The sequence below is a fragment of the Melozone crissalis genome, unplaced genomic scaffold (genome assembly GCF_028551555.1).
Source record: "Melozone crissalis strain CALT ecotype California unplaced genomic scaffold, PUWL_Pcris_2 ptg000016l_1, whole genome shotgun sequence".
In the NCBI taxonomy this organism is placed as follows: domain Eukaryota; kingdom Metazoa; phylum Chordata; class Aves; order Passeriformes; family Passerellidae; genus Melozone; species Melozone crissalis.
In genome coordinates, this window is record NW_026535794.1 from 48692233 (window position 1) to 48717417 (window position 25185).

General features: G+C 40.1%; 1 protein-coding gene across 4 annotated transcripts; it reads left to right on the forward strand.

Moving 5' to 3' along the window:
• Nucleotides 1-1681: 1681 nt before the first annotated feature.
• On the forward strand, nt 1682-24997 carry STARD3NL (STARD3 N-terminal like). Of its 4 annotated transcripts, none has more exons than XM_054273588.1 (8): nt 1682-1745; nt 14693-14989; nt 17462-17539; nt 19318-19395; nt 21074-21127; nt 21219-21336; nt 22835-22933; nt 24928-24997. In XM_054273588.1, exons 2-8 carry the CDS (start codon nt 14765-14767, stop codon nt 24978-24980), a joined length of 705 nt encoding a protein of 234 aa, XP_054129563.1. In that variant the 5' UTR covers nt 1682-1745; nt 14693-14764; the 3' UTR covers nt 24981-24997. The 4 variants fall into 4 exon arrangements, with proteins under 4 accessions (XP_054129563.1, XP_054129565.1, XP_054129566.1 ...); XM_054273589.1 differs by lacking the exon at nt 1682-1745 and adding an exon at nt 2144-2275; XM_054273590.1 differs by lacking the exon at nt 19318-19395.
• The last annotated feature ends 188 nt before the right edge of the window (nt 24998-25185 follow it).

Sequence of the window (25185 nt, forward strand, 5' to 3'; positions counted from 1 at the left end):
TTGGTGACAGGTAATTCAAACATAGACTGCCAAGTGAGAACCACGTATTTCTCTTTCTACTTGCATGAAAAACAACAGTAATAAGTAAAAACAGTTACCTCCCTGAAAGCCTGAGGTGATCTTTAGTGCAATAACTGCAAAAAGCACAACAAAAGAAACCAAACATAGATAATCAAAATAAACCAACATGAGTAAAGAGCATAAAATTGCATAAAGTATTTATTTAGATAGATTGTATTTACAAAGTATTTACAAAGATTGTATTTACAAAGTTAGAATAAGAAAAAATGATTAGACAAAAAAAAAGGATCTTGCATCTTGCAAGGTACTCCTCACACCTCCAGAAATTCCTCTTCCCATTAATCAGAGCTGATACTGAAAAGGACATTTTATTGTGAATTCTGGGTTTGTGGGACAAAGATTAAGCAATTCACCCCAGCTATCATTTACCATAATGTCTTTTTAAATAATAAATTCTTAGTTTGTTTCCAGCAGTGTTCTAATTCCAGGTTGAACAGCCCAGCATCACCTTGCTGCAGCTACTCTGCGCGGATATCCCCAAAGATGCTGGGCTGAAGTGGAGTGGGCAAGGCGGGGTAGAGCAAGTGACCTTTATCTTGAGATTTCCTGGAGCTATATTTTCACCTTTCTTCCTCTGTTTCCCTGCTATACCCATTTCTTGTTAAAAGAGGTGGATCTAGCCTGCAGCACTGAACTGCAGACAAACCTTATGACATATGTAAGCATTTGACAATCCCTGGGCTTCAATAACATTGGAAACTGTGCTTCCCAAAGGAATGGATGGTTTCCTACAGCAGCTGGGTGATTGATTTTCTGGTGTATTTTCACAATGACAGCAATCATGCCCAGATCCCTTCTCCGTGGTGACCAGTGGCAAGACCCAAGGGAATGACCTGAAGCTATCGGACGGTTTCAGTTGGATATAAGAAAAAGGTTCTTTATCCAGAGTGTGGGATTTGGGCACTGGAACAGGCTCTCCAGGGAAGTGGTCACAGCACCAAACCTGACAGGGCTCAAGAAACATTTGAACAATGCTCTTGAGCACATTGTGAGACTCTTGTACAGGGGTGTCCTGTGCAGGGAATTGGGGCTGGGAATTGGGACTCGATGGTCCTTGAGGGTCCCTTCCAACTCTGCAATTCTGTGATTTTCAGGTGCGAATCCCTGCAAAGATAAGGACTATGCTATGACAAGACACAAGTGGAATCCGGGCGAACGACAGCTAACCGGTCCCTCTGCTCGTCCCGACGGCTGCACTACAACTTGGGGGTGCTGACGGTCAAAGACAAGAGCCTTATCTATGGGCCGCTCCTGCTGCCTCCGCCGGGGCTCTGCCCCCCTTGCCGCCGGCTCCCCGAGCGGGGGGGCCGGGTGGCAGTGCCGCCGCATCCCGCGCTCCGTGAGGGAGCAGGAGGTCGAGCCGGGCCGAGCCGGGCCAGGCCGGGCCGGGCCGGGCCGGGCCGGGCCGGGCCGAACCGAGCCCGCCCCTGCAGCCAGTCCCGCCGCATCCTGCGCTCCGTGAGGGAGCGGGAGGCCGGGCCGGGCCCGCCCCTGCCGCCAGTCCCGCCCCTGCCGCCAGTCCCGCCGCATCCTGCGCTCCGTGAGGGAGCGGGAGGCCGGGTCGGGCCCGCCCCTGCCGCCGGGCCCCGCCCCGCCCGTCCCCGCGGCCTGCGGCGCTGCCCGGTGCGGCGGGGCCGTCTGTGCGGGCCGGAGCGGCGCGCTGGGTGAGCTCGCTGACCCTCGCCCGGAGCGAGGGCAGAGGGGAACGCGGCGGGGAACGGGCCGGGAGGGATGCGGGGCGTGCTGCTGCCAGAGGGGCGGCGGGGCCGCCAGTGCGGCCCGGGTCGTCTCGGCCCTCCCTTTCTTCCTTTCCCTTCCCTCCCTTTTCCCCAGTTCCTCCGGTGTCGGAGCCGCCGCTTTCTCCGGGGAGGGCGCGGGTTTGTCCCCCTCGGTTCGCAGCCCGCTGCCCTGCTGGGGCGAGGGGGGGCAGGGAGAGGAAGAGGAGGAAGGAGGAGGAAGGCGATCACGTGCGGGAGGCGGGCTGAGCGGGGCGGGGGGCCGTTTCTGGGGAGGGGATCCCTGTGCGGGAAGGGGATCCCTGTCCCGGAAGGGGGTGCGTGCGGCGCTCGGGGATGCTCTGCGGGCAGGGCCGCCTCTCCCGCGTGCCCAGCGCCTCTCCTGCCGGCGGACCCGCAGCAGGTTTGCTTTCCCTCTCTCCTTGCGATTCCAGCCCAGCAGTTCCATCCTCAGGGAGGTACGGCGACCTGTTTGTCCTGCTGGTAACGCTGCGAGCGAGCCGGGCCCTGCGACCGCCCGGCTTGCATCGCGGAAAATGTCGTGCTGAGGGTTAATTCTGGTTAATTTAGGCAGGTTCGGAGAGGCACTGCCTGCGTTCAGCATCCGAATTTAAAGTGGGTCATACAGTGCTGAAGTGCAGCGTTTGTAATCCGTGTCGAGGGTGACGCGTCTGCAGAGAGAGCGGGTTAAAGCCGCAGCCTTGGAGCAGCAGCTCAAGTTACTCATTGATGGAGCGCTGACACTCGGCAGCTCCCAATTCACTGTGGTCAGGTGGCAGCAGACACAGTGGTCGGCTTTAACCTGGGAAATATTCGCCACAAATACTAAACTTGCTTGAAGAGGTTGTTTGTTTTTAAATTGTCTTAGTCCGCTTGAAGGACCATCACTGTGTTTTAAAGACCATCACTGTGTTTTTGCACGACGTTGTCAATACTTTTTACTGTGCAAATTTGTCATCTTGGTTTATATAATATCTGCGTATTATATATATTGTGTTGAATATTAATTGCTATGAAAATTGTCATTTTGTGCTGGAAATCGCAGTGTTTTGGGGTATTGTTAGTGAATTCAGCATTGTAAGAAGATTCATTTCTATTTATAAGTCTGTAGTGGTGCTACTATTTTTAGTAGATGTTTTTCATCAGCTTTGCAGTTTTAAGTAGGCCAGATGCAGAGTGATTTGGGTTTTGTTTGTTTGTTGATGGTGTTCAGCACCAGTTACTTTGCAAAAAACGCACCCATGATCCTCTTGTTGTGGCACAAATCCATAATTTTAAGTATTTTTTTGTTATTCATGTGTTAGACCTTTTCAGGATGAATGTTGCTTTCTATAGACTTGGCATGTTGAGAAAGATATATGTGACCTTTTAACAATGCTGGAATTGATGAAATACTAAGCTCAGTTGGATTAGGCATTTGTTTTGGTGCATTTGGCCTTAAATGTGGTTGTCTTGATGTAATGTGGTCTAATTTTCATAAATTCTCAAGCCATGATTTTTTCAAAATGAGTTTAGCACAATTGTTCTAGGCCTTCATTCATGAGAAGGAATGTATTTGGACTTTACCATTTTAAACTTTGTCAGAGCATCCTAGCTAAACATACAGTTATTAAAATATATTTGTTGAAATGTTTTACAGTTATCTAGTTTCTAATAAGCACAACTAAAGGATTTCACTCAGTGAATTAAGTCAGCATGAACAATATTACCAGTGATTTTGCAGAAGGTATTGATGACATGATAATAGTAAATCACACTTGTGATCGAAATCACAGCAGGGACTGTGATTTCTCATCCAGCAACTCAGATGAGTCATTTTGAAGGATCACAGATTTGTTGCTTGTTAAACATTCTCTAATTTAACTGTATGTGCTAAACATCTGTTCTTAATTTGGAATCGTTAGCAACTGTGTTAAAAGACAACTTGTACATTACCTCTCTGCCTTGCTGTCTTAAATTCAGCTGAGAGTAGAATTAGAAATGAAAAATTGAAAAAAGTAGTCTTAGAACCAAAAAAACACAACTGAATATCTTCTAATGACGTTATGCTCTCCATATTAAGTTCAGCTGCTCAGTTATCAGCCTAAAATAGCATCACTTCAGACATCAGGAGTTAATTTCCATCTTGCACTGACAGAAAAATTAGATAAGTTATACAGAAGTGTGTTAAAAATAAGTATTTTCTCCTTGTGGTTCAGATGTAGGTCTTTGCTAGAACTTGGAACTGCTGCTTGGAGTAGCTAATTGTTTCTTTATAAGGTCCTTTAAGAAGAAAAGTAGAGCTAAAATGTAGAACCTGAAACCTCCTTTTGTTTTGAAGCACCTTCAAGAGCTGTAAAAGAGGAATTAAGAGTGAAAAAAAATCTTACATAAGTTTATCCCTTTCTGAAATGTATGTCAGTTTCTTGAAATGCTGTTTTCTTTAAGATTCAGGAATTTTCAGGGGTTGTTTGCCTGGAATAAACTTTTGCACCATTTTGTGGAATGGTTCTTGAGGGAGTGACAGAATCCTGAGTGTTTCTCACTAATACATAAAATGCCTGAGCTATTTCAGGAAGAGTCCCACAGTTCTGTGCTAGCAAAAGAATAGCTTTTCTTGTCCAAGTAGTGTCTGGCTAGCAGCCTTGGGGCATATTTTTGTTGTTGATTTGGGAAAAAACCAAACAAACAAGTAGGAGTAGTCAGTGTTATAAACCAGTATCGTGCTTGATGTTTGAGGCACTCAGTGAGGTGTTTGGCGTCTTTGAAAAATTGTGTTTTGTACTTAGAGGAATGCAGACGTGATAAAATAGATGTGGTTTTGCTATCTAAATGGTTTCTTTGGCCCACAAAGAACTCTGAGAAACTGAATGGATATTAGGCCCAATTGCTTATTTAGTGTTTAATGGAGAAAGTTTGCCATGAAATCTTAATTTCTATGAGCTGGTGTTGGGTAGGCTGCAATATCAGCTCCAGAGAGCACAATAACAGATGTGAAGGAGAGTTAGTACCAGATTCATTGGAGGTTTTTTAACTGTCTTTCCCTTATTTTTGTACCAGTTCCCCTTTATGCCCACCTCTCCCTCCCTGCTCTTTCAAGAAATAATTCTCTTCTCTTCTCTTCTCTTCTCTTCTCTTCTCTTCTCCAGATATTTCTTCTGACTGGAATGTGTATGCATACATACAGCACACAAAAATACTGTATACATGGGTTAAAACAATTGAGGGGAGCTTACTGTATAAAACTGTAAAATCCCAATGTAGTTTCAGGTCTTTGGCAAGATTAGTCCACAAGATTTAAACCAAAAGAAAGGATTATGTTATTTTTTAAAAAACTATAGTTTTGGTTTGGTAATTATTTAAGTAAGAGTTGGAGCTGGATGATTTTCAAGGTCCATTCCAATCCATAGCATTCTCTAATTCAAAGAAGTGAGTACTGTCAGTTGGAATGTATAGGTTTTAAATGGAATGACATGTTGCCAGTTCTATACCTGGGACACTTTCTCTCTCTGTGTTCTAAGGGTCTAACAGTGATAACATGCACAGGATTCAGTTTTGTAGTTTGCAATGCTGAAGTATCTTCAGTGCAGCTGAGATCTGAGGCAGACCTTTGGAACATGTTATGGTGCATCCTTTTTGTTAATTTTTAGTATTTTCTTAACATGGGATATAGCTGCATATTAGCACAGTTCTAATAATGGTGTGGTGCAGGTTTGAGCCCTGTATGGGCCATTCATTCTGGTTTGAGCTCATTTTAAAAGTGGAAGTCTGGGATATGCTCTTAAGAAGGAGTCCAGAGGGGAAGAGACTGTGGAGATGAAAGGAAGGATGGACAATGCTGATGCCAAGTTTACAAGCTGTTTACTCTGCCATTTTCCTCAGTTCTGATAGAATAAAAAATGAAATGTTTGGAAAAGGACAAAAGTGTTTTGCAGGACATGGCTCAGTAACAGGGATTCTTTTGCTGCAGAGAAAATTAGTCCAAGGTTGGAGCACTTTGATTTGACTTTCTGAATCTAGGAGTTTCACTCTTGGGATGGAGAAAGGTGACACTGCTGTTTCCTCAGATGCTCTACTAACCTGGAAATGTATTTCCTTTTTTTTTTCTTTCTCTTTTTCACCTTCTTTCAATGGTCTGAGAAAAACACTGCTCAGTACAAATGTGTACAATTGCCCTGTTACTTTTGCTAGGTCACCATGGGGGCATAGGAAATTGGGGAAACATTTTTCTCAAGGAAACTGGTGGTTTGTTGTTTTGGTTTTGTTTTTACAGGGACAAGTCACTTATGGTAAGAGCTGCTATTTCAGGATAAATCAGAGCTGCTCTAGTTCTGAACACTCAGATAAAGCCAAACTCTTTGTAAGGAGCTCTCTCCTGTATGCTGCTAAATCTTGCCCTGCTCCTCCAGTGGGAAACCTTCCCAGTCTTTAAATGTGTTGCATATTTGTAACTTGTAATTCCTGCTGTGTTGCCTAATTGAAAAGCTAGAGTATTGCCAAAGCACTCTACAGTATCTTCTGCTTATGTTGGGGGAATTTTGTGGGTGTGCATCAGTTTGAATTTTTCAGTCTGACTTTGATTAAAGTGTCTGGCCCCAGGTTTGGGGTTTTTTTGTTGGTGGTGTTTTGTTTGTTTTTTTTTTTAAATATCCCTTCATGTTCACTAAGGAATATTTGTTTTGGACAGATCAGTGCTTCAAACAGTGTTTTTAAAGGCATTGAAGCATTAAAATATTTCTGAGGCAATGATGTGTTACAGTTAGGGACAAAATGAGTGCAGCTTGGAAGGGATTTAAGTGCTGTTCAGGAACAGGAGCAGTGGCAATCAGGAGGTCACTAGTAATGTATCTGCTGCAAGTGGATTTCAGGGAAATTAGTTCTTGCAGTTATGCAAACAAAAGGGACAGCGTATGTCAGCAGAGTGGGTTTCATTCATTTATAGTGGAAAACCATAAAAAATGTGTCCAGGTGTGTCAGAACTCAGTACATCCCTCTGGGTGTCCAGAGTTGCTGGGACCCCTGTCGGGGGGCTCAGAGACCCTGGCACACAGCCCAGAACACCGCTGGATTTGATTATGACCCGTGGATCAAATTGCCAGCTTTGTATGAAGCCCTGAAAGCACAGAAGTTTAAGTAGTGTAATAATAAAATTATCAGTAGGTGAAAAAATAGATTTTGGGATTTTTAGAATAGGGGTCTTGGAGACAAGATGGAGGGACTTGGGTGTGTCCAGCCTTTCTTCTTCTTCTTCTCTACCTCCATCTTGTGCTGTGATGTTGGCACTTTGGGATTGGTTTAGAGTAGAAGCTCACTGTCTAACATAGGTAATAGGTATTGGAAAGCAATTGTAAACATGTTATACGTAGTTTGTAGTATAAAGAGATAACACCGCCCCGGGGGCAGTCAGAGTGCCACTGGCTGTCCTGCTGAGTGGACCTCGGCTGGACAGGAGAAAAATTTTTATAGATAAGATACAATAAACAACTCTGAGACCGAGAACTGAAGAGCTCCGACTCATTCTTCGAACGCGCGGGCAGAAACAGAGACTTTGCATGTGTCTCGGGGCTGCAATAAACGGCAACCTCCCGAGCCAGGTAAGCTTTGGAGACAGTCTCCAGCTCTTGGGGTTTTTTCCTTCCCCTCATTTATAATCAGCATTACTTCATAGGTATTGGTTTTATCTGTGTTGGCTCTTAATCAGGGTGTGTGCTCAGACTGTCAGAAAACACACTGAGAGCCTTCTGCTAATACTCCTCCAGGTTAATACAGCTTCATACCAGAAACTCTCAGTTTATTTGACTTCCAATATAGAGTCTTTACAGTTAATTGTATATTCTGTCCGTGGTGTTGGCTAGAGCAATTTGTGTCTATGCCTAGATAGAGAATGAAGTTGAGCTTCATGATGGTGCCAGAGCAAACAATGGTTTGAGACCATTTTCCTTTAGGTACGTTAAAATTGTCTGAAACTGTCTTTAAGTATAACTTAAATATTAGAATGTTAGTGTTACAATACCAATTACTGTATTAAGCTCTGTTCTTGTGAGAAATTTTGGGTTTTATCCATGTTGTGTAGCAAGTAGTGTAAGCAGCAATGTCAGCCCTTTGATCAGAAAATATATCAGTCCTTTGATAAAGGACTGGCATGTTTTATTTGTCTCCTTATGAGGAAAGTTTTAAGCAAGGAATTGCTTTTTTTTGTTTGTTTTTGGTGGGATTTTTTGTTTGGCTTTGGGTTGTTTGTTGGTTTTTGGGGGTTTTTTTTGGTGTTTTTTTTTTTTCTTACAAGTGAAAATTGCTGCTCTTTTGGTGTCAGCTTTTCAGTAAAAAACTACCCTGTAGTTTTCACAGTACTTGAGCATCTTGCCCACTATATTGGCCATGTCATCCTGTTTTACTCATTGGAAAGAAGAAATACTTTCAGATTATTTTTTAACATTCACAGAAAAGCTGTTTATGGTAGGAATGTTTGGTCCATATTTACTGTTGTCTGGACACATATACTAAGTATTCCAGGTGTTCAGTATGTTTCAACAGCAGTTGTGACACAGTGTTACATTGTGTGCCGAGTTACTTTATGCAAAGGTGACTTCTCTGATATTTTAAAGTAAGTTATTGCCTTTTCCAAATTGCCTCTGTGTGGCACTTTCAGTTTTGATTTTGCTGAGCTGCTGATAGCCTTTAAGTAATCCTTTTTATTTTTTCATTTTTTAATCACTTATCTCTTCTCAGTTAAATTTTGCTGTGTGGTTTCTTCTTGGAAGGAAAACCAAATCATATATAGTGCTGTTGCTCATGTATGCTACAGTAATATAGTAAACAAAAATAATTTAAACCAATAAACTGGAAGAATAGGGGTAGAATAATGATAGAAAAGAGAAGCAGCATTCTGATGTTCCATCTCTAAGATATGTGTAAAATTGACACATGCAGTGTGTGCCATCTGCTTCTGTCACTATGAATGAAAATAATGATGTTAATTGTAAATGTAGCTTGAAATCATGGGCAAGCTCTCACCATATATTGCTGAAGTCTTTAGCAGATTTTGAGAGCAGGGAAGGACTGCAGTCCTAAGCTTGATCATTTTGATTCTTGATTTACTTTTTTTTAGCTTGATTTACTTTCCACTTATTATACTTATTATATTAGTGAAAACTATTAATAAGTGTAAAATCTGTATTTCACTAGAAAGTTTGAGAATTTAATTCTCTGTTTGGAAACTTAAGTTACGGGCATAATGATTAAGTGTTTAAAAAAAAAAGGCAAAACACACCTTTAATTTAAATAGATACAAACCTTGGAGGCTTTCTTTCCAGGAAAAATATGCTGCTATGACTTTGAATAGGTCAACATAGAAAACTTACTTATCTAAATATTTTACTAGCAGTTGAGTGAATATATGCAGTTATGAAAAAAACAAAAAAGCCTCATTAAAATCTTACATTTTTTGAAGAAGGCATATCACAAATATACTAATGTGGATTCTTATTTCAGAAGTTTTATTTCCCTCTTAAATGTTTTTACACTTCAGTAAGCTTGTAGATCCTGTCATTTCACCTGCCTAGCAGATGAAGGAAAGGTGGTGAATATAGTTTTCCTGGGTTTTATTAAGGTGTTTGGTACTGTACCTCCCAACATCCTTCTGGACAAGTCTGACTGTGAAGTGAGCAGGTAGATGGTTGCTGAAAGAGCTGGCTGAAGGGCAGGGCTCAAAGGGTTGTAGAGAGTGGGACTCCTCTGGGCTCTCTCCCTGTTCTGCTCACAGTTTTTATCAGTGATCTGGAGGCAGGAGTCAAATGCACTGTCAGCAAGTTTGCTGATGGTGCTAAAGTGGGAGGTGCTGTTGACACTCTCAAGGGACAAGAGGCCTTGCAGAGGGATGTGGGTGGATTGGAGTGCTGAACAATCATCAGTAGCATGAAACTGAACAAGAACAAATGCCAGACTCTGCACCTGGGATAGAGCATACCTTCCACAAGTGCAAATTTCAAGAGTGGCTGGGGAGCAGCACCACAGAAATGGGTCTGGGGATGCTGGCTGACAGACAGCAGGCTCAAAGTCAGCAGTGGCAAACCATCAAATGCACCACAACCAGCTGGTCAAAAGGAGTGATCATCCCACTCTATTTAGCACTGCTGCAACTTCATTTTGAGTACTTTGTGCGTTTTTGGGCCCCAAAATTTAAAAGGGATGTGAAGGTCCTTAAATGTGTGCAAAAGGAGGACACTGAAGCTGGTTGAAGAGCTAGAAGTAATGCCCTGTGAGAAGCAGCTGAAGATACAGGGTTAATCTGGTTTGGAGAGAAGGAGGCTGAGGGGTGGCCACACTGTTCTTGGCAGCTTTCTGAGGTGGTGAAGTGGAGAGGGAAGTTGCTGATCTCCTCTCAGTAGTGCCCAGTACCAGGGCATGTGGGAATGGCTGAAAGCTGCCTCTATCATGGCAGGTTCAGACTGACAGGAGGAAATGTTTCTTTACCAAGTGTGATTGAACCATTGAAGAGTTTTCTTTGAGAAGGGGTTGATGCCCCAAGCCTGTTCAAGAGGCATTTGGGCATTGTCCCTAATGCCATACTTAATCTTTTGGTCAGCCCTGAAGTGGTCTGGCAGTTGGATAAGGTTTTCTGTCCCTTTCAACTAAATACTCTATTTTGTTCTGCCCTCATGATGAGTCAAATAACAACCAGACTGTTATTGGCCTGAAATGCCAGGGATTTTTTTAGCTTTGAAAACACTTTTTAAAAACATGTAACATAAGAGATATACTGGAAACAGGATTTTATTTTTCTGACTCTTTCAGAACAGATGTTCACAAGCATTATCACAATGTGCAGCTGTAGCCAGGAGCAGGTTCATGCAATCTTCAGTTTAGCTTGAAAACCATCACTTGAAGTCTGGCAAAGGAAAGCTACAGAACATTGCAAATCCCCTATATCTTGTGGAGAGCCATTTGCTGATGGGCCTGTGTAGGGAGAACAGATTTCTGTCTTGCTCTCTTGTCTCTCATGGCAAGGAGTTAATGGCACAGTTTGTATCCAACACAGTTGTATGATCTCCACCTCTCCAGGCAAGTTTGCCCATAGAGTTTCGTGGAATATTCTGAATTATGGGCTGTTTATCTTCCTGGTGAGTGTCTTTCACCTAGGCTCTGCAGAAAATGAATGTGCTGGTCTCTAAACATCACTTCTTCATAGGATGTGTTTGTTTTGACCACACACCCTTCCTGAACCCTACCATATAGAATTACATTGTTCCAAACAATGGAACTGCCTGGAGCCAAAAGAAGTGGTGCCAGGTAAACCCAGTTTCCTTCAAATCAGAGACCCAGACACCCAGATGTCAAGCTGTCTTGAAAATATGTTACTGATATTGTAAAAACACCCTAAAAATTATCTAAAATATTAACCTTTACCAGACACGGGAAAGTAGATAACTGACTGACACACAAAGAAGGCTCTTTCTAGGAAAAATCAACTCAGAAGTTTTAAGAATGTGATTTTCACTCTTTATTTAATAATTAATTTTTTTTCTGGCTGAATTTGCATTTTGGCTTTTAAAAACCCAAACCCCAGACATCCTCACACCCAGTTTATAATTTTTTCTCTGTTTTAAAATTATTTTGGTTTTTAGAAAACACAATAACCACGACAATAGAACAACAACAATGTCATGTATCATTTTGGATGCAAAAACTCAAGTAATGTGGCAGCATGAATTCAGGCCAAGCACTGCCTGCTTCCTGAATAACAAGAATAAGGATCAGTAATAGTCACATGCAAAAGAATTGTGTGGTTTTCTCAAACGTGTGACACATCTCAATGACAAACACACCTTTTTTGCCTTCCTAAACTTGTTCCGCCACTGAGTTTCTTGGCCAGAGATGCATGAAAAGTACTCCTGTGCCTTCCTGGTGCTTGTGTTGCCCACATGGAGGGCTGAAAAGTGGCAGCTCCCCATGGGGCTGCAAGCCTGGAACCCTTCCAAGCACAGGCTGTTTTGCACAAGCAAGAGCCCCTGGAGAAATGGAGCCAAGGGAAGAGCAGGGCTCACTCCCACTGCAAACTTGTGATGGGTGAGAGAGATAGGGCATGATTGGTGCTTTGGAAGTGCAAGGGAGGAGAGTTGTTGTTGCTGTTAGTGCTGAGATGGGAGGGAAAGTGTCAGGCCAAGTCACCATTCAACACTAAAAGGGAAGTGCTTCTTTTTAATAGCGCTCGTGTGCCTGTAAAACAGCTGCCAAGAAGAATTTAAGATTTTTTTTTTTGTGCACACACCTGAAACCATCTTAGAATGTTGGTGTGATGAAATGACTGATTATGTCATTCAGGTACAAAGGAACTTTTTATTTTAATTAATGAGAGAAACTATGGGAAACAATCTTTAGCACATACTTGGTGATTAATCAGTTTGCAGAGCTGTTGCAATGAGTGCAAAAAGCTGCCAAGCTATGTCTGTTCAGTTAAGGAATCACAACATTTTGATGCCAGCTTAGTGTGACAAGAGAGGCCCTGCCAGGTGTCCAGACATGGATCTGATGGATCAGCAGGCAGAGCAAGACCAGGGACAAATTCTCTTGTTGTGAGTATCCTCTATCTATAGGGCTTGAGGGAAAAAAGACTGTCAGTAGTAAGGTGTGACTGTGGTCACAAGGGTTTGCAGGTGAAGAGAGAGACGAGAATGTTGATTCCATTATCAGAAGGCTTGATTTATTATTTTATGATATGTATATTACATTATAACTATACTAAAACAAATAGAAGGAAAGTTCTCAGAAGGCTAGCTAAGCTAAGAATAGAAAAGAAAAGAATGATAACAAAGGCAGCTGGCTCAGACCGAGAGCGAGAGCAGCTCTGCCGTGAGTGGTCAGTAAATCCAAACATCTACAGGAGACCAATCACGGATCCACCTGTTGCATTCCACAGCAGCAGATAACCATTACTTACACTTTGTTGCTGAAACTTCTCAGCTTCAGCAGGAAAAATCCTAACAAAAGGATTTTAATGAAAAGATGTCTACAACAGTAAGGATTTAAGAGTACATGGGATTTATAAGCTGAATCTGATGTTTTGAGTCATGCTTCAAAACAAACTGGTAGCAAACACATTTTAAAACCACGCTTTTCTCTTTGCAAACGGCCCCACAAAGCAAATGGATGCTGAACTAGCACATTCTGAAGCAATTCACTCTGGCTGTACTATTTGCATTGCCATCCTGTGCTGTCTATTATCTAGCAATAATCCAGCCTGGAAGTAACAACTTCCTATATATTTGGCACTGAGTTCCACATCAAAATAAAATAAATATTTTAGCCAATATAGATGGGATTTTTTGGAGGTTCAGGTGTTACTTATCTTTTTATTTTGAAATATAACCATTGATGGCCTGATGTGAGGTTTGTGTCTTGTCTCATCCCCAACATTTTCCTATGGGCTGCTGTTACATAGCAGGGCACTTTAGTGTGAGGGTTTCCAGTACAAAGCAAGTGCTGTTTACAGCATTGGAGTGCTGCGATCCTGCTCACACCCTCGGGTTCAGGTGCCCAAAGTTCAGTGCAGTGCTCAAGGCACCTGACCAAGCACACACCACTTATGTCTCCCTCCCCTACAGCCCTTTGCCAGCCATGCTTCAGGCAGCTGCTGTGGAAACAAAGGAGGAAGATAAAAAGGCGCATTGTGCTTGTCCACCCTTGCCTGGTGCTTTGAATTCCCTAAAGGCTGTTCTGTGTGACTTGACCTAGACATTGACCCTCCCTGGCTAGCTTTGTCTTCCTCAGCTGTGATGTGTGTGCTCTGGCAGCTCCCCACAGCACCTTCACTGTTCCCCTGTGTCCTTGTATCCTCCCTTGTGTTTGCCTAGTGGTGTGTTACAGGCGCCCTGTTGAGCTCTGGCTGACTGTGTTCTTGCAGCTTTGGAATTGAAATGCTGTTGAAAGACAGGAGTGGGAAGAATTTCTCTATCTCTTGCCATTAACTTAGAGATAATCCACCCAGGAGGAGGCAAAGTTTTGTTCTTGAATTTCAAAAAGCTATTCCCCCAGTGTTAGAAAAACTTGTCTGATGTGGTTTGTGCTTGCAGGATGTGTAGCTTAATTACCTGAGCATTTTACATAAAATTAAATTTTCTGTGTGTTTCCATGAAACTTTTGTGACCTTCTGAGTCCGTTTCTAGAAGCCTTAATTGGACAAATGTTCTCATGGAGGATTTAAGTGAATCATGCATCAAACTGCCTGAGTTTTATAGGAAATTCAGCCTGAAAATTCTTTCAAAAGCCTTGTAGTCAGAAGAGACTTAGGGTAATTGCATTACCTTTAACCACTAGTTACACATACTTTTTTCATGAAGAAACTGTCTGGCAATGTAAGTTGCTATAGCAGCTGAATTTACAGAACAAATAGCAGTGTATATGCTTTATAGAATGATTATTACACTATTCAGGGATTTTAATGGACTTTTCATCTTTTGTTTGTGTCAGCTCTGGATGTGCTATTAACTAACACTGCTATTTTAAGGAATTGTATGTGGAAATTCCTTTAAGTTGTCTTCCTATTTATTGAGAGCATTTAAGTCAGTATTGAAAACCTTAAAGGATGCACAGCATTGTGCTTTTTATTCATTCTACTCAATGATCTCACTCTGGCAGCATGGAGAAATGACCCTTTAAATCTAGACAGTGCTCCCTTACTTCATGTGGCCTAATTGAACATTAATTCTCTTGCTTCACAAATCCTCTGAGGGATGAAGAGGAGCTTGATACTGTGTTAGAAACAATTTCAAGGGCCTACTTGCCTAATTCTCTTAGTCATCTGTTTAGCAAAAAGAGAACTGACATTGTAAGATGAAAATAGCTCTTGGAATTATGGGGGTTTATTGACTAATATGGTTTGGTTTTGTTTGTTTGTTTAGAAATCCTTCCTGTATGGATCAGCCTTCTAGTGATGGTGAAACTGGCAGAAGAGCACTCTAAGCAAACCCAGGATGATTCGGGTCCCAGCTGATGCAGAAAATGCTCACAGTAGCAGTGTGGAATCTTGTCCTTCCTTGCGGGATGTCCACTCCATCAACCCCACACAGCTGATGGCAAGGATTGAATCGTATGAAGGCAGGGAGAAGAAAGGCATCTCAGATGTCAGAAGGACTTTCTGTTTGTTTGTTACATTTGATCTCTTGTTCATAACCTTACTGTGGATAATAGAATTGAATGTGAGTTGTCTTTTCAGTACCTACCCTTAGATGGTATATTAAGGTTTTATTCACTTCAGAGATGGTTGATAAGTTGCTCCTTTCTAGCCAAAATATGAATTTTAACCAGATTCAAGACTGCTTTCTGAGCAACTTTAAGTCAGTGATATTTCACTGTTAGTCCCTGAAAGGACTTCTAATGGCCAAAACTTTTCTTTTGTTGTATTTTCTTTGATGTAAACTTGGTGTGTTACACAGTATGGATGGCAGGGTGCATTTAAACAACATAAACTTCCACAGTTGCCACCTTTTAACTCCAACATTTGTAATCTGGTCTAAAATTTCCAGAAAGCAACATGAAAGCTCATTTATTGTTACTTCATAAGTAGCATCCTAGTTCTTGAGCTGGGTTTTAACATGTAATCTATTTTGCATTTAAGAAAGGACACACTAGGGAGGAATCCCTTTTCTAGAAATAAAGATCTTGAGTAAATATTTTTTGTCAGCATTTCTTTAGTAGATAAATAACCTTGGTTATTGATTTACATTATGAAGCTTCAGGAGCTGACTGTTCAATAGCTCATTGATACAGTGAAAAATATTCGTTCTGATTTAATTTGAGAAAGAAAATTTTGCTTGCCCGAATGATGTAATTTTGGGACTAGACTTTCTGTTTCTCTCTAGGTGGAAAAGTGGTTGTAGCATAGTGTTCTGATGCAGTTCTTTTTTTAGGCCAGTTTCTCAACAGCTTATACGACTAAGAGGAACAGAGTGGGTTTATATCTCTTGTTGAGGTTTTAGAGTACAGATTTGCACATAAGTGCTCTCAGAATATTGAAGATTCTGAATAGAAAATGCTACCAACTCATAATATGGTGTTTCATTTTGAATGCTACAGTATCAATGGGCCTCAAGATCACAGCAGTTTTCTTTGTAAAAAGCTGTATTTTCAGGACAACATATTAGGAACAAGTGTCCTATACTGCCACATGTCAGCAAGAATAAAAAACAGGTTTTTGTCATTCAAAGTCAATGAGATTAGAAGCTAAAATTCGATATCTGGGATCTGGCACATGCTTAGGTTTTTTGCTCTGTTTTTCTTTGAATTGCTTTGTTTGTGAGAAGTCAAATAGCATTGTGTTAGGACCCTGTGTTATTGGTGCAGAATTGCTATGAGACTTCCTGTAATCATTGTTTTCACTTTGTTGCCATTATCCAGTTTCCTTGGGTGTAGTGTAGCTTATTGTTAAATGCTTCGGGGAGTAGCTCCATTGCATTTTGAGCAAAAATCAAGGCTTCCATGGTCCTCTGTTTATCCTTGTTTTAATATGGTCCTCACACAGCCACATAGTGATGAACAGCTTGGAGTGAGGGAAGTTGATCTTCCTTGTTTCTGCTGGAAACAGATAATCACACGTGATACAGTAGAGTAACCAAGGGAAAACTAGTTCGAAAGTGGCTATTTGTTAGGTAGCCATAGAGGGGAGGAAGAGGAGAAGAAATAGAAGAAATTCAGAGGTGGAGTGACTAATCTCAGGAAAACACTGTCCTGCAGTGTAGTTGGAAAAGTGTGGAAGTGTGGAGACTGCGTTGCTTTGAGATAGTGAGCATATGTTGTTGGTGTGCTTTGGTAGCTCCTTTCCTTAAAGATATCACAGTAGTTGAACTCAATTTTAAAGCCTTCTGTTGGTATTTTACATAAATATTTCATGCAGTGTTTAATTATGGAATTTCATATTAAAAACAGTTGGAGAGGGACACTGAGGTTTTTAATTTTCAACTAAGATAGATACTCCTTCTCGTTCTCTGAGCCAATACACCTTAAATTATTTTCTTACAAGGCCAGTTTGAACAGTTGAGTCCTTCCACTGGAAAGAAACATGGTGGCTAAGGAAGATGTAATTTTGAATCTCATCAGCAAATGGAAGAATTAAACTTGAATCTTAGTTATTTGTGTGAGATTATTCTAATAGTTGCAGCTTCTGACTTTTTTTACTGTGGATCTTTTGGCTCAGCTCTCTTAACAAATTGTGTGAGGGCTGATAAGGAAGAGATCTGAAGTATGAATTCAGTCTCTGTTCTGTTTCCTATGTGAAACATGTGACTAAATAGAAACTGGGTTATGGTTGGCTTTTTGATCAGCTGTTTTGATGCTCCTTATTAGAGGTAAAGCACTTTGTGAGTTTGTGTAGCAGTCCTTAACACTTAATAATTTATTCCTCCCTCAATAGCTTGTTTGCTTTTATTTTGGGACAGCCTGAAATGTTGCTTGCCTAGGCCAGATCATAATCCTAAATGTTTTCACTTCAAAAAGTCTATGTAATCTTGAAAAACAAAAAGCAACAATAGTCTTGACCTTATCATTCTTGGCAGACAGCTCTTCTGTATTTAGTTTAATGATCTTTTTGTATATCAGCAGGGAATTATTAGTTTTACTCTTCATATTTCTGTGTATTTTGTTTTCTGAAGCTGTGTGTTGTTGTTCCTTTGTAGGTAAAAGGAGGCATTGAGACTACCTTAGAGAAAGAAGTCCTACATTATGACTACTCTTCTTCATATTTTGATATATTTGTAAGTGTTCTTAAAAAAAGAAAAAGGAGCAGCAAAAGTATAGTTTTCCCATTCCTCCTTCCACAGATGTTTCCTAGTTTGAGTCTTGTGCAAGGGCTGATCTTTTCTTGATAATTTAAACCAGAAGGGCCAAATTTCACCCATCTAGGGGTTGCCCAATCCTGCTCTGGCAGCAAGCTCATGGAGCCTGTGGATAGAAATGCTTAGGGCCAATCTATTTGCATCTTTAGCTTTGGGGTGTGTGGAAAAGCAGGTGGAAAACCTGGTCAAGAATGTGACTTTTATGTGACATAAAGTAGTTTATTAAGAGGACAAGACCCACAGCCCTGCACTCTAAAATCATTTTGCTTAAACTGACATTTTTGTCCTTCATTGGGCATAAGGTGGCTGCAAGGAGGAGAGATTTGTGCCCAGGGTGGCCTGCACAGGGCAGGTGTTTCAGAGTTCTGTGTTTTAACTCAAACAGCAAAAAGAGATGGCACAATGATGCTCTCTTACTATGTATAAGTACCTTAGGCACATAAGAGGAAATTTCTTTCTTTAAGCAAGTCTGTAGCTGCACAACCCAAGTAAAAGATTTTTTTTACAGTGCTTCTAAAGGGCAAGATTGTTAATTCTACCAGATCTTCTTTGCCTTGCAGAGGTGACTTGGTTTGGTATCAGTCATTTTTACTGATGACCATATCCAGAATCTCTCTTTGAAACTGGTGTAAAACCCCATCCTTACTTCTGCATTGGGCATTTGCTGTACCGAATGAATTTACATACTAGACTGAAAAATTTTATAAGCTAGCAAACTATGCTCCTTCTCCCTTTTCCATTGTTTTGCTGGCAGGGTCTCCATGATATACCATGCTGCAGAAGGCAAAAAATGTTATCTGTAACCATTGAAATTCCTTTATCCTGTAGGTGAACCAAGGGTTAAGAGCATGTAATGCAAAATAATAAACTTTTATTCCCTGGAAAGGGACTAGAACTGCAAATTGTTTGTGGGTTTTTACAGGATTTCCTCTGTTTCTACTACACATTTGCGTAAGATTAAATGGGTTTATCATACCTCTGGCCATGGCTGTCTTTGATTTCTCTTCATTTTTAAGTATTTGTTTCACACTTTGTCTCCAACTTGCTTTAAAAGATGTGTTCAGAATCGAAAATCTACTGTCAAAAAATAAATAAATAGGGAAATTGAAGCTCAGGGTCCCTGGTTCAGAGATCTTGTCTGTCTGCTATGGATTTAATTTTCTGGCCTACAAATGCCATAACTTTCCTTTCTCTACTGCCAAATAGAATGACTTGCTATTGTGGGCAGCTACATAAAGAATAAATGATTATTACAATGTTAATATTCCACAAAATACTAGAAGTATAGTAGCACGCTGCTAAAATCAGTGAGATGCACAGTGATGATCAAGGTATCTGCTGGATTAACTGCATCCAGCTGTTAATCTGGGTTAACATAACTGTTTAGATTCCAGTCAGGTAAAGTCATCATGAAGACACTTTGTATAGCTTTCTTATGTTTCTAATTTATTCGTGGAATGGCACATGCTTGCACATTAGAGCCTGTCTAGGCAGGTGGATGTTGCCATTGGCTTTACAAATGGGAAATCGCCTTCTATTTCTGTTTTATAAGTACACATTCAAATTTGTTTCTTGGTAACAGAATTTAGACTGTCTTAAGTTTCTTTGTAAGTAGTTAGTATTTTCGGTGAGCTGAGAATGTTGTGGTTCTTCTGTGTTCTGAATTAACCAACCAATATTTTTTCCTTTCTCTATAGCTACTGGCAGTCTTTCGGTTTAAGGTGTTAATACTTGCATATGCAATGTGCAGACTGCGCCATTGGTGGGCAATAGCTGTGAGTAGTGGCCAAGCATCATGGAGTTTTTCCTAGAATGGATCAAGCAGACAAAATTTTAGATGCCTCTTAACCCTTGTGTGTTAAGAATCATCTTGATGGTATATTTGTTGCACAGTAGCAAATTAAAAACTTGTTTTCTGGAAGATTCTCAGCCTAAAGGCAAGAATTTAATAGAACAGTGGGTGTGATTCTTGTTAGGTATCATGTTAATACAAATGGAAAGTTTATTTTTAGTCCAGTATGAATAACTGCTTGTTACCTCTGAGACTTGTTAATCAATGTGGGAAATATATTTGCATTTGTAATAGTGAACCTCCTTTGAAAACAAGAATTGGCATTATTGTGCCAGAGATCCACGTGTCCATTAAGTCCTACATTCTTTAAGAAGTTGCAGGTGCCACCCATTGAACACTAGCACCTGTATTGCTTCATGCTCCAATACAAAAGGTTGAATATGCATCCCTTCTTATAAAGGAAGTTCTCAAGAGCTGTAGGCAACCACAGTGGATTGGAGCCAGTATCTTTAATGCAGCTGTATGATGTGGATGACAAAGAATGCAAAATTTGGTGAAAAATTCATGCTTCCACCAGTCAGTACTATAGGTTGTAATACAATAGGTGTATTGCTGGCTTAGTGCTTTGTAAATCAGACTTTTTTTTTTCCCCTTACACTGTGGTAGGTGCCTGTAGAGCATGTTCATGTGTAACTTTCTTCAAGTGAGTAGCGTGCAGTTTGCTTAGTACTCTGAGACTACATGCCATGATTTTTATAGATTGTGTAACTAGCATGGCACAGTCACATACATCGTGGCAGCTGCTGCTCTGATTGTGCTTATATTTAAATGCATACCTCTTAAAAAGTCCTTGCTCTTAGTTGGGTAGCTTTAGGGTATTTCTTAATCCTCCAGCTTGATGCTTGTGTTTGTGAGGTGGTGAGAGTGAGCTCAGTCTCATAATTTTAGATACATAAAGCTTCACTGGAGGTTTTGCCAAAGCCTTGAATCTTAACATCCTACCTGTGATTAACAGAAGTTGGTTCTGCTGGTTTTTAAAGAATTGCTGGACCCAAATGCACTAGAACATATAGAGGCCTTGCTTATGTGAACAGTATTTGTTCACTGCGTTTTCAGATTTTGGGCATTTTGAAGATATTTTATCCAGCATGCTGATTTTTTAAAATGTATCAGGGAGTATTAAGTCTTCAAAAAAAATTCGAAATACCACTTAATGAATTAAAATATTTATTCCAATTTATTCCCACAAAGATGTTTTGTTGTTTTAAATGGATATTTTGATTTGGATGGTAGTGAAAAGAATTTGGAACAACTGCTGTTTTCTTTTTTCCCAAATACATAAATAGTTGGGTTTTTTTAAGGGACTTGATGAATAATCTACATTATCTTCATTATGCAGTGAGATCACAATTTACATACTCAGGCAGTTTAGTTTCTACAAAATGCTATGTGGAAATCAATGTTTGGAGGTGTTTGTATTAGAAGTTACCTTTTATAAGGTTATTTTGATAACACTTTAAGTTAATTGTATCATGCTTGTTATATTCTATTAATCTATGTCATCTTGCATATCAGTAAATATTTAGAGCTGCAAGTAATACATAATGGCAGAAATGAGAAGCTAAATCCATTCATTAGTTTATCTCTTCTGTCTCTTTCAGTTTACAACAGCAGTGACCAGTGCCTTTTTATTAGCAAAAGTAATTATTTCACAGGTATATATTCTAATCACACGTTTGTTTTACTTTGTTTTCTTAAAAGCAAGATTCTTTAGAGTAATTTTTGTAATGTTTTCTTTCTTTCTAGCTGTTCTCACAGGGTGCTTTTGGCTATGTGCTGCCCATCATATCATTCATACTTGCCTGGATTGAAACTTGGTTCCTGGACTTTAAAGTGTTACCACAAGAAGCTGAAGAAGAAAATAGTAAGCTTGTGTTATTTCCCTTCAGTCACTGCCTTTGGCAACACTTGATCCCATGTTAACTGGCAGAAGAATGCTTCTTTCAGCTTCTCAAAATTTGAAAGGCTGTGGAAAAAATTAAATCAAATGTCATGATTTTTTCCTCTTGGAAAGAGGAACATATGCCTTCAAAGAAGTGAGGTGTTAATTAATTTAGGGAGGCAAAGTTAAAAGTCAAAAGGGCCAGATGAGCAGTTTTGTCAAGCACTTGGGAATGTGTTTAATTTTGTATGCTTGAGGTATGAAAATTTAACTAAGTTGGGCTTGTAAAACTTTATTTTCTGGATAATGCATAAAGTGTCTGGCTCCTCTTTTAGGAAGAGCAGACACAGTAACTAATTCAATGTCACTAACTCTTCTTTTGAGGTGGAAAGGGGAAAGCAAAGAAGTGTTGTGGAGAGTCTGTTTCATGTACAGGTAGAATGAGACCAGGACAAATGTGAATTTCAACCTTTGAGATGAGGCACCAGGTCATCTGACACTCAATGTATTCAACTAAATGGAGGAAATCCACTGTTTCAGTTGAAAGAGAATACTGCTTGAGGGGTGAGGGGAGGAAAGCTTGCAGATGCTTGTGAGTTTCAATAGCAGAAGAGTAATTATACAGCCAACCTGTTATTTATGCATCATTACCTGAAATACAGTCTGAAACTCTGTTGGAAAGGCATGTTTATCTGTTAGGTAAATCAAAAAACTTTGAATGGGCATGGATGCCTCCATTTTTATGTGCTCTGAGTGTAGTCTTTCTGTTTGGATCTCTTCCCTCTTCTTTTTCACTGGTCTGAGAAGGAAGGTGGTTGAATGAGAACAGTGGGGTTTACCTGGAGAGAAAGAAACTTAGAGTAACTTTTTTTTGTCTTGTAAGGGGATGAGGAAATACAGCTGCATCATGGTGTTATCTAAATAAGATAAGAAATGTAACCAGTTTGGAGACTTTTGCATTTTTTCATATTGAATATTCACAGACAAAATATTCCATACATACACATGCAAATAGTTTATGAAGGTTGCAGAAATGTTGAGACAGATAGGTGAAAGCAAGCCATTAGTGAAGGGTCATTGTGGCAAAGAGAGAAAATAATTTATTTGGTTGTGCATGGCGCCTCACTGATCATTAAAAATATATTTCAGAAGTTTTAGTTAGCCAGTGAATATTGATGAATTTACATATGGCAATGTAATCATGTAATCCCACGTAGTAGAAGGAAAAATTCCTTAATTCATGTGTGCAATATCTCTGTTTTGCTAGTGTGTGTCACCTTAGCTGCCAGCATTTAAATAGAACACATAAGTGTTAAATTAATTGCTGATGCTTTTTAAAAATATATTTCTTTAAAGAAGTAACTAGTTAGAAGTGCTAATATAATACATCAGTCTTCAAGGTTCTTCATCAGTATTTGATCTTTTAAGATTTTAGGTGTTAGCATTGAGGAATTATTTTCTGCTATTTATTTTCTTTTAGGATTTTTGATAGCACAGGATGCTTCAGAACGAGCAGCTCTTCTTCATCCAGGAGTCCTCTCTGATGGGCAGTTCTATTCTCCCCCTGAGTCTGTAGCAGGTACTTGCATTGGCTTAGTGACAGATGTTTCATATTCACTTTACACTCCTGCATATTTCATGCCCTTCAAGAAGGGAAGGGGAAAAATATATTTTTGTTTTTAAATGAAAACTGTATTTATCATCCTAAAATGCAAGATTCTTTTTTGTTCAGTAATTCAGTTTAGTTACTGTCTACCAGATGGGTTACAAGACATGTGATTAGTGTATAAGTCATAGTTAAGTCATATTCTGACTAAAAGCAAGGTAAGTCTGAAATAAAATGGCACCACAACTGAAAGAAGGCAGTTATGGTTTGCTTCTGCCATCAGTGATCCTTGTGGGTCCCTTCCAGCCTGAGATGTTCTGTGACTCTGTGGTTTCTTATCTGCCAGCAATAGCATTTATGCAGCAATGCACAATTTAATCCAGCCCAAATTTGGAGCTTTATACTGTCTTAGGATAGACAATGAATCTGAAACTGCTATAAGGCAAACGGAAACTTCAATCAGAGCTTCTTTTCTTTTCTCATACCAAAAAGAAAAAAGCCTTCTCTCTATAAAAAGGTTCACCTGTCTGGGTAAATCAGATATAACTCTGCATATCATATGCTTTGTCTAATTGAGATATGAACTGATTAAATCAAAAATAAATGTAAATCCTGCAAGATCCAAGAATGTGTCTCAAGCATTTCAAGGAAATAAGTAATTTCCTACAATTTGAGTTACCTGAGAATGCAGTGGTGACCCCCAACTCCTGTATCAGTCTTTTTCTCCTAAAAAGTAAACCTCCTCTGCAAAGCTGTGCTGTATAAGGCAATATAATTAAAATAATGTCTTCTAGTTGCTACGGGTAAGTTTGCCTCTCTTGCAGTATAGATTTACACATGTTGGTGATATTTTTAATTTTAATGTCTGTCTGCTTTCTCTCTGCTGAGCATCTTGGCTTAGTGAATGACTCCGAGCTCCATCTAGGGGTCACTGAGCATTAGTGTCGAGTATAACCAGCGATTCAAATTGAAAATGGATTTCAGCTACAACTGTGGGTCTGCTTTGAGGAATAATGGAAGTATTGTACTGGACTCAGCTGTTCAGCTGGGTTTTGTGTTGTTTTTTTTTAGCAGCAGAATACACAGTGTGAGAGGAAGTGCAAGTGAAGCTAACGTGTTTTTCTAGACATTGTGGCTGGGTCAGTGTTGCTTGTGCAGTGAGATGTTGTGTTTGAGCATGCATGTATTGACTGTAGGTGTGCCATTACTTTCAGCTTGTCCAATGGGATTCAGTAACAGCTCAGGTGCTTTCTCCAGGTCTGCCCTGACTGCCAGGTATATTTTAAGCACCCTTTATGGGTATGAGACACAAAAGAAACAGTCAGATTAATATATTTGAACTAACACACACTGGTAGTCACAGAGTGAAACTGCTGGATAATGTAGAGTAAAAATAGCTCATTATTAAAATTTTCCTTCAAAAATATGCATTTCTTTCAAAGAAGACAAACTATGGATTGTTCTAAGAGAGCAATTTTTGGTCACCATGCCATACATACTGATTTGACAAATATGTAGAGATAAACTATCCCCTGTGATTGTGCAGCGGGGAATAAACCTCTCTGCTGATATCGCAACATTTTTTAAAACAAATCTTTGCTTTTAGGAGGTGACATAAACTTAGCTCAGTTGGAATTGTCAGCGTATTTGTCTCTTTTTGTCTCTCTTGAAGCTGCACCTGTCCAGGGACATGCCCTGGAGCCACTTCTTTATATGGGGTGACCCTTCATCCTCGACATTGGTTACTTGGTAACCAAGTCTATTCTGGAGGTTGCAAGTGGAAAATCAGCCTGGAAAGAGTAAATTTATTCTGTACGATTTGAGCTTCAAAACACAGCTGATATGCTATTCCAAGAAATGAAAGACATTCAGACTAATTTGTCAAAAAACCCCCCAAAAAATCTTAACACTTTCGTATCTTTTAGCTTCTCTCAACTGATCTACAGCATTCTTGTCTTCCTTTTCAGGTTCTGATGAAGACTCTGAAGAAAAACAAGACAGTGAAAAACCAATTGTATAGCAAATAAGAAAAAGCAGGTAAGTTCTTTTGCATAGAACCTGAATATTCCTAAAGATATACTTTTTCTTCTTAGTTCCTTTCCAAACAAATTAAATGGTGTGTTAACTCTTCAGAGTTCATAATTTTTGAACTCAGTCTGTCTCTCATAGCAGCTTTCAAGAAGGAAATCCTGTGAAGCTCTTGAGAGCCTAGAGTCAGGCTCCTT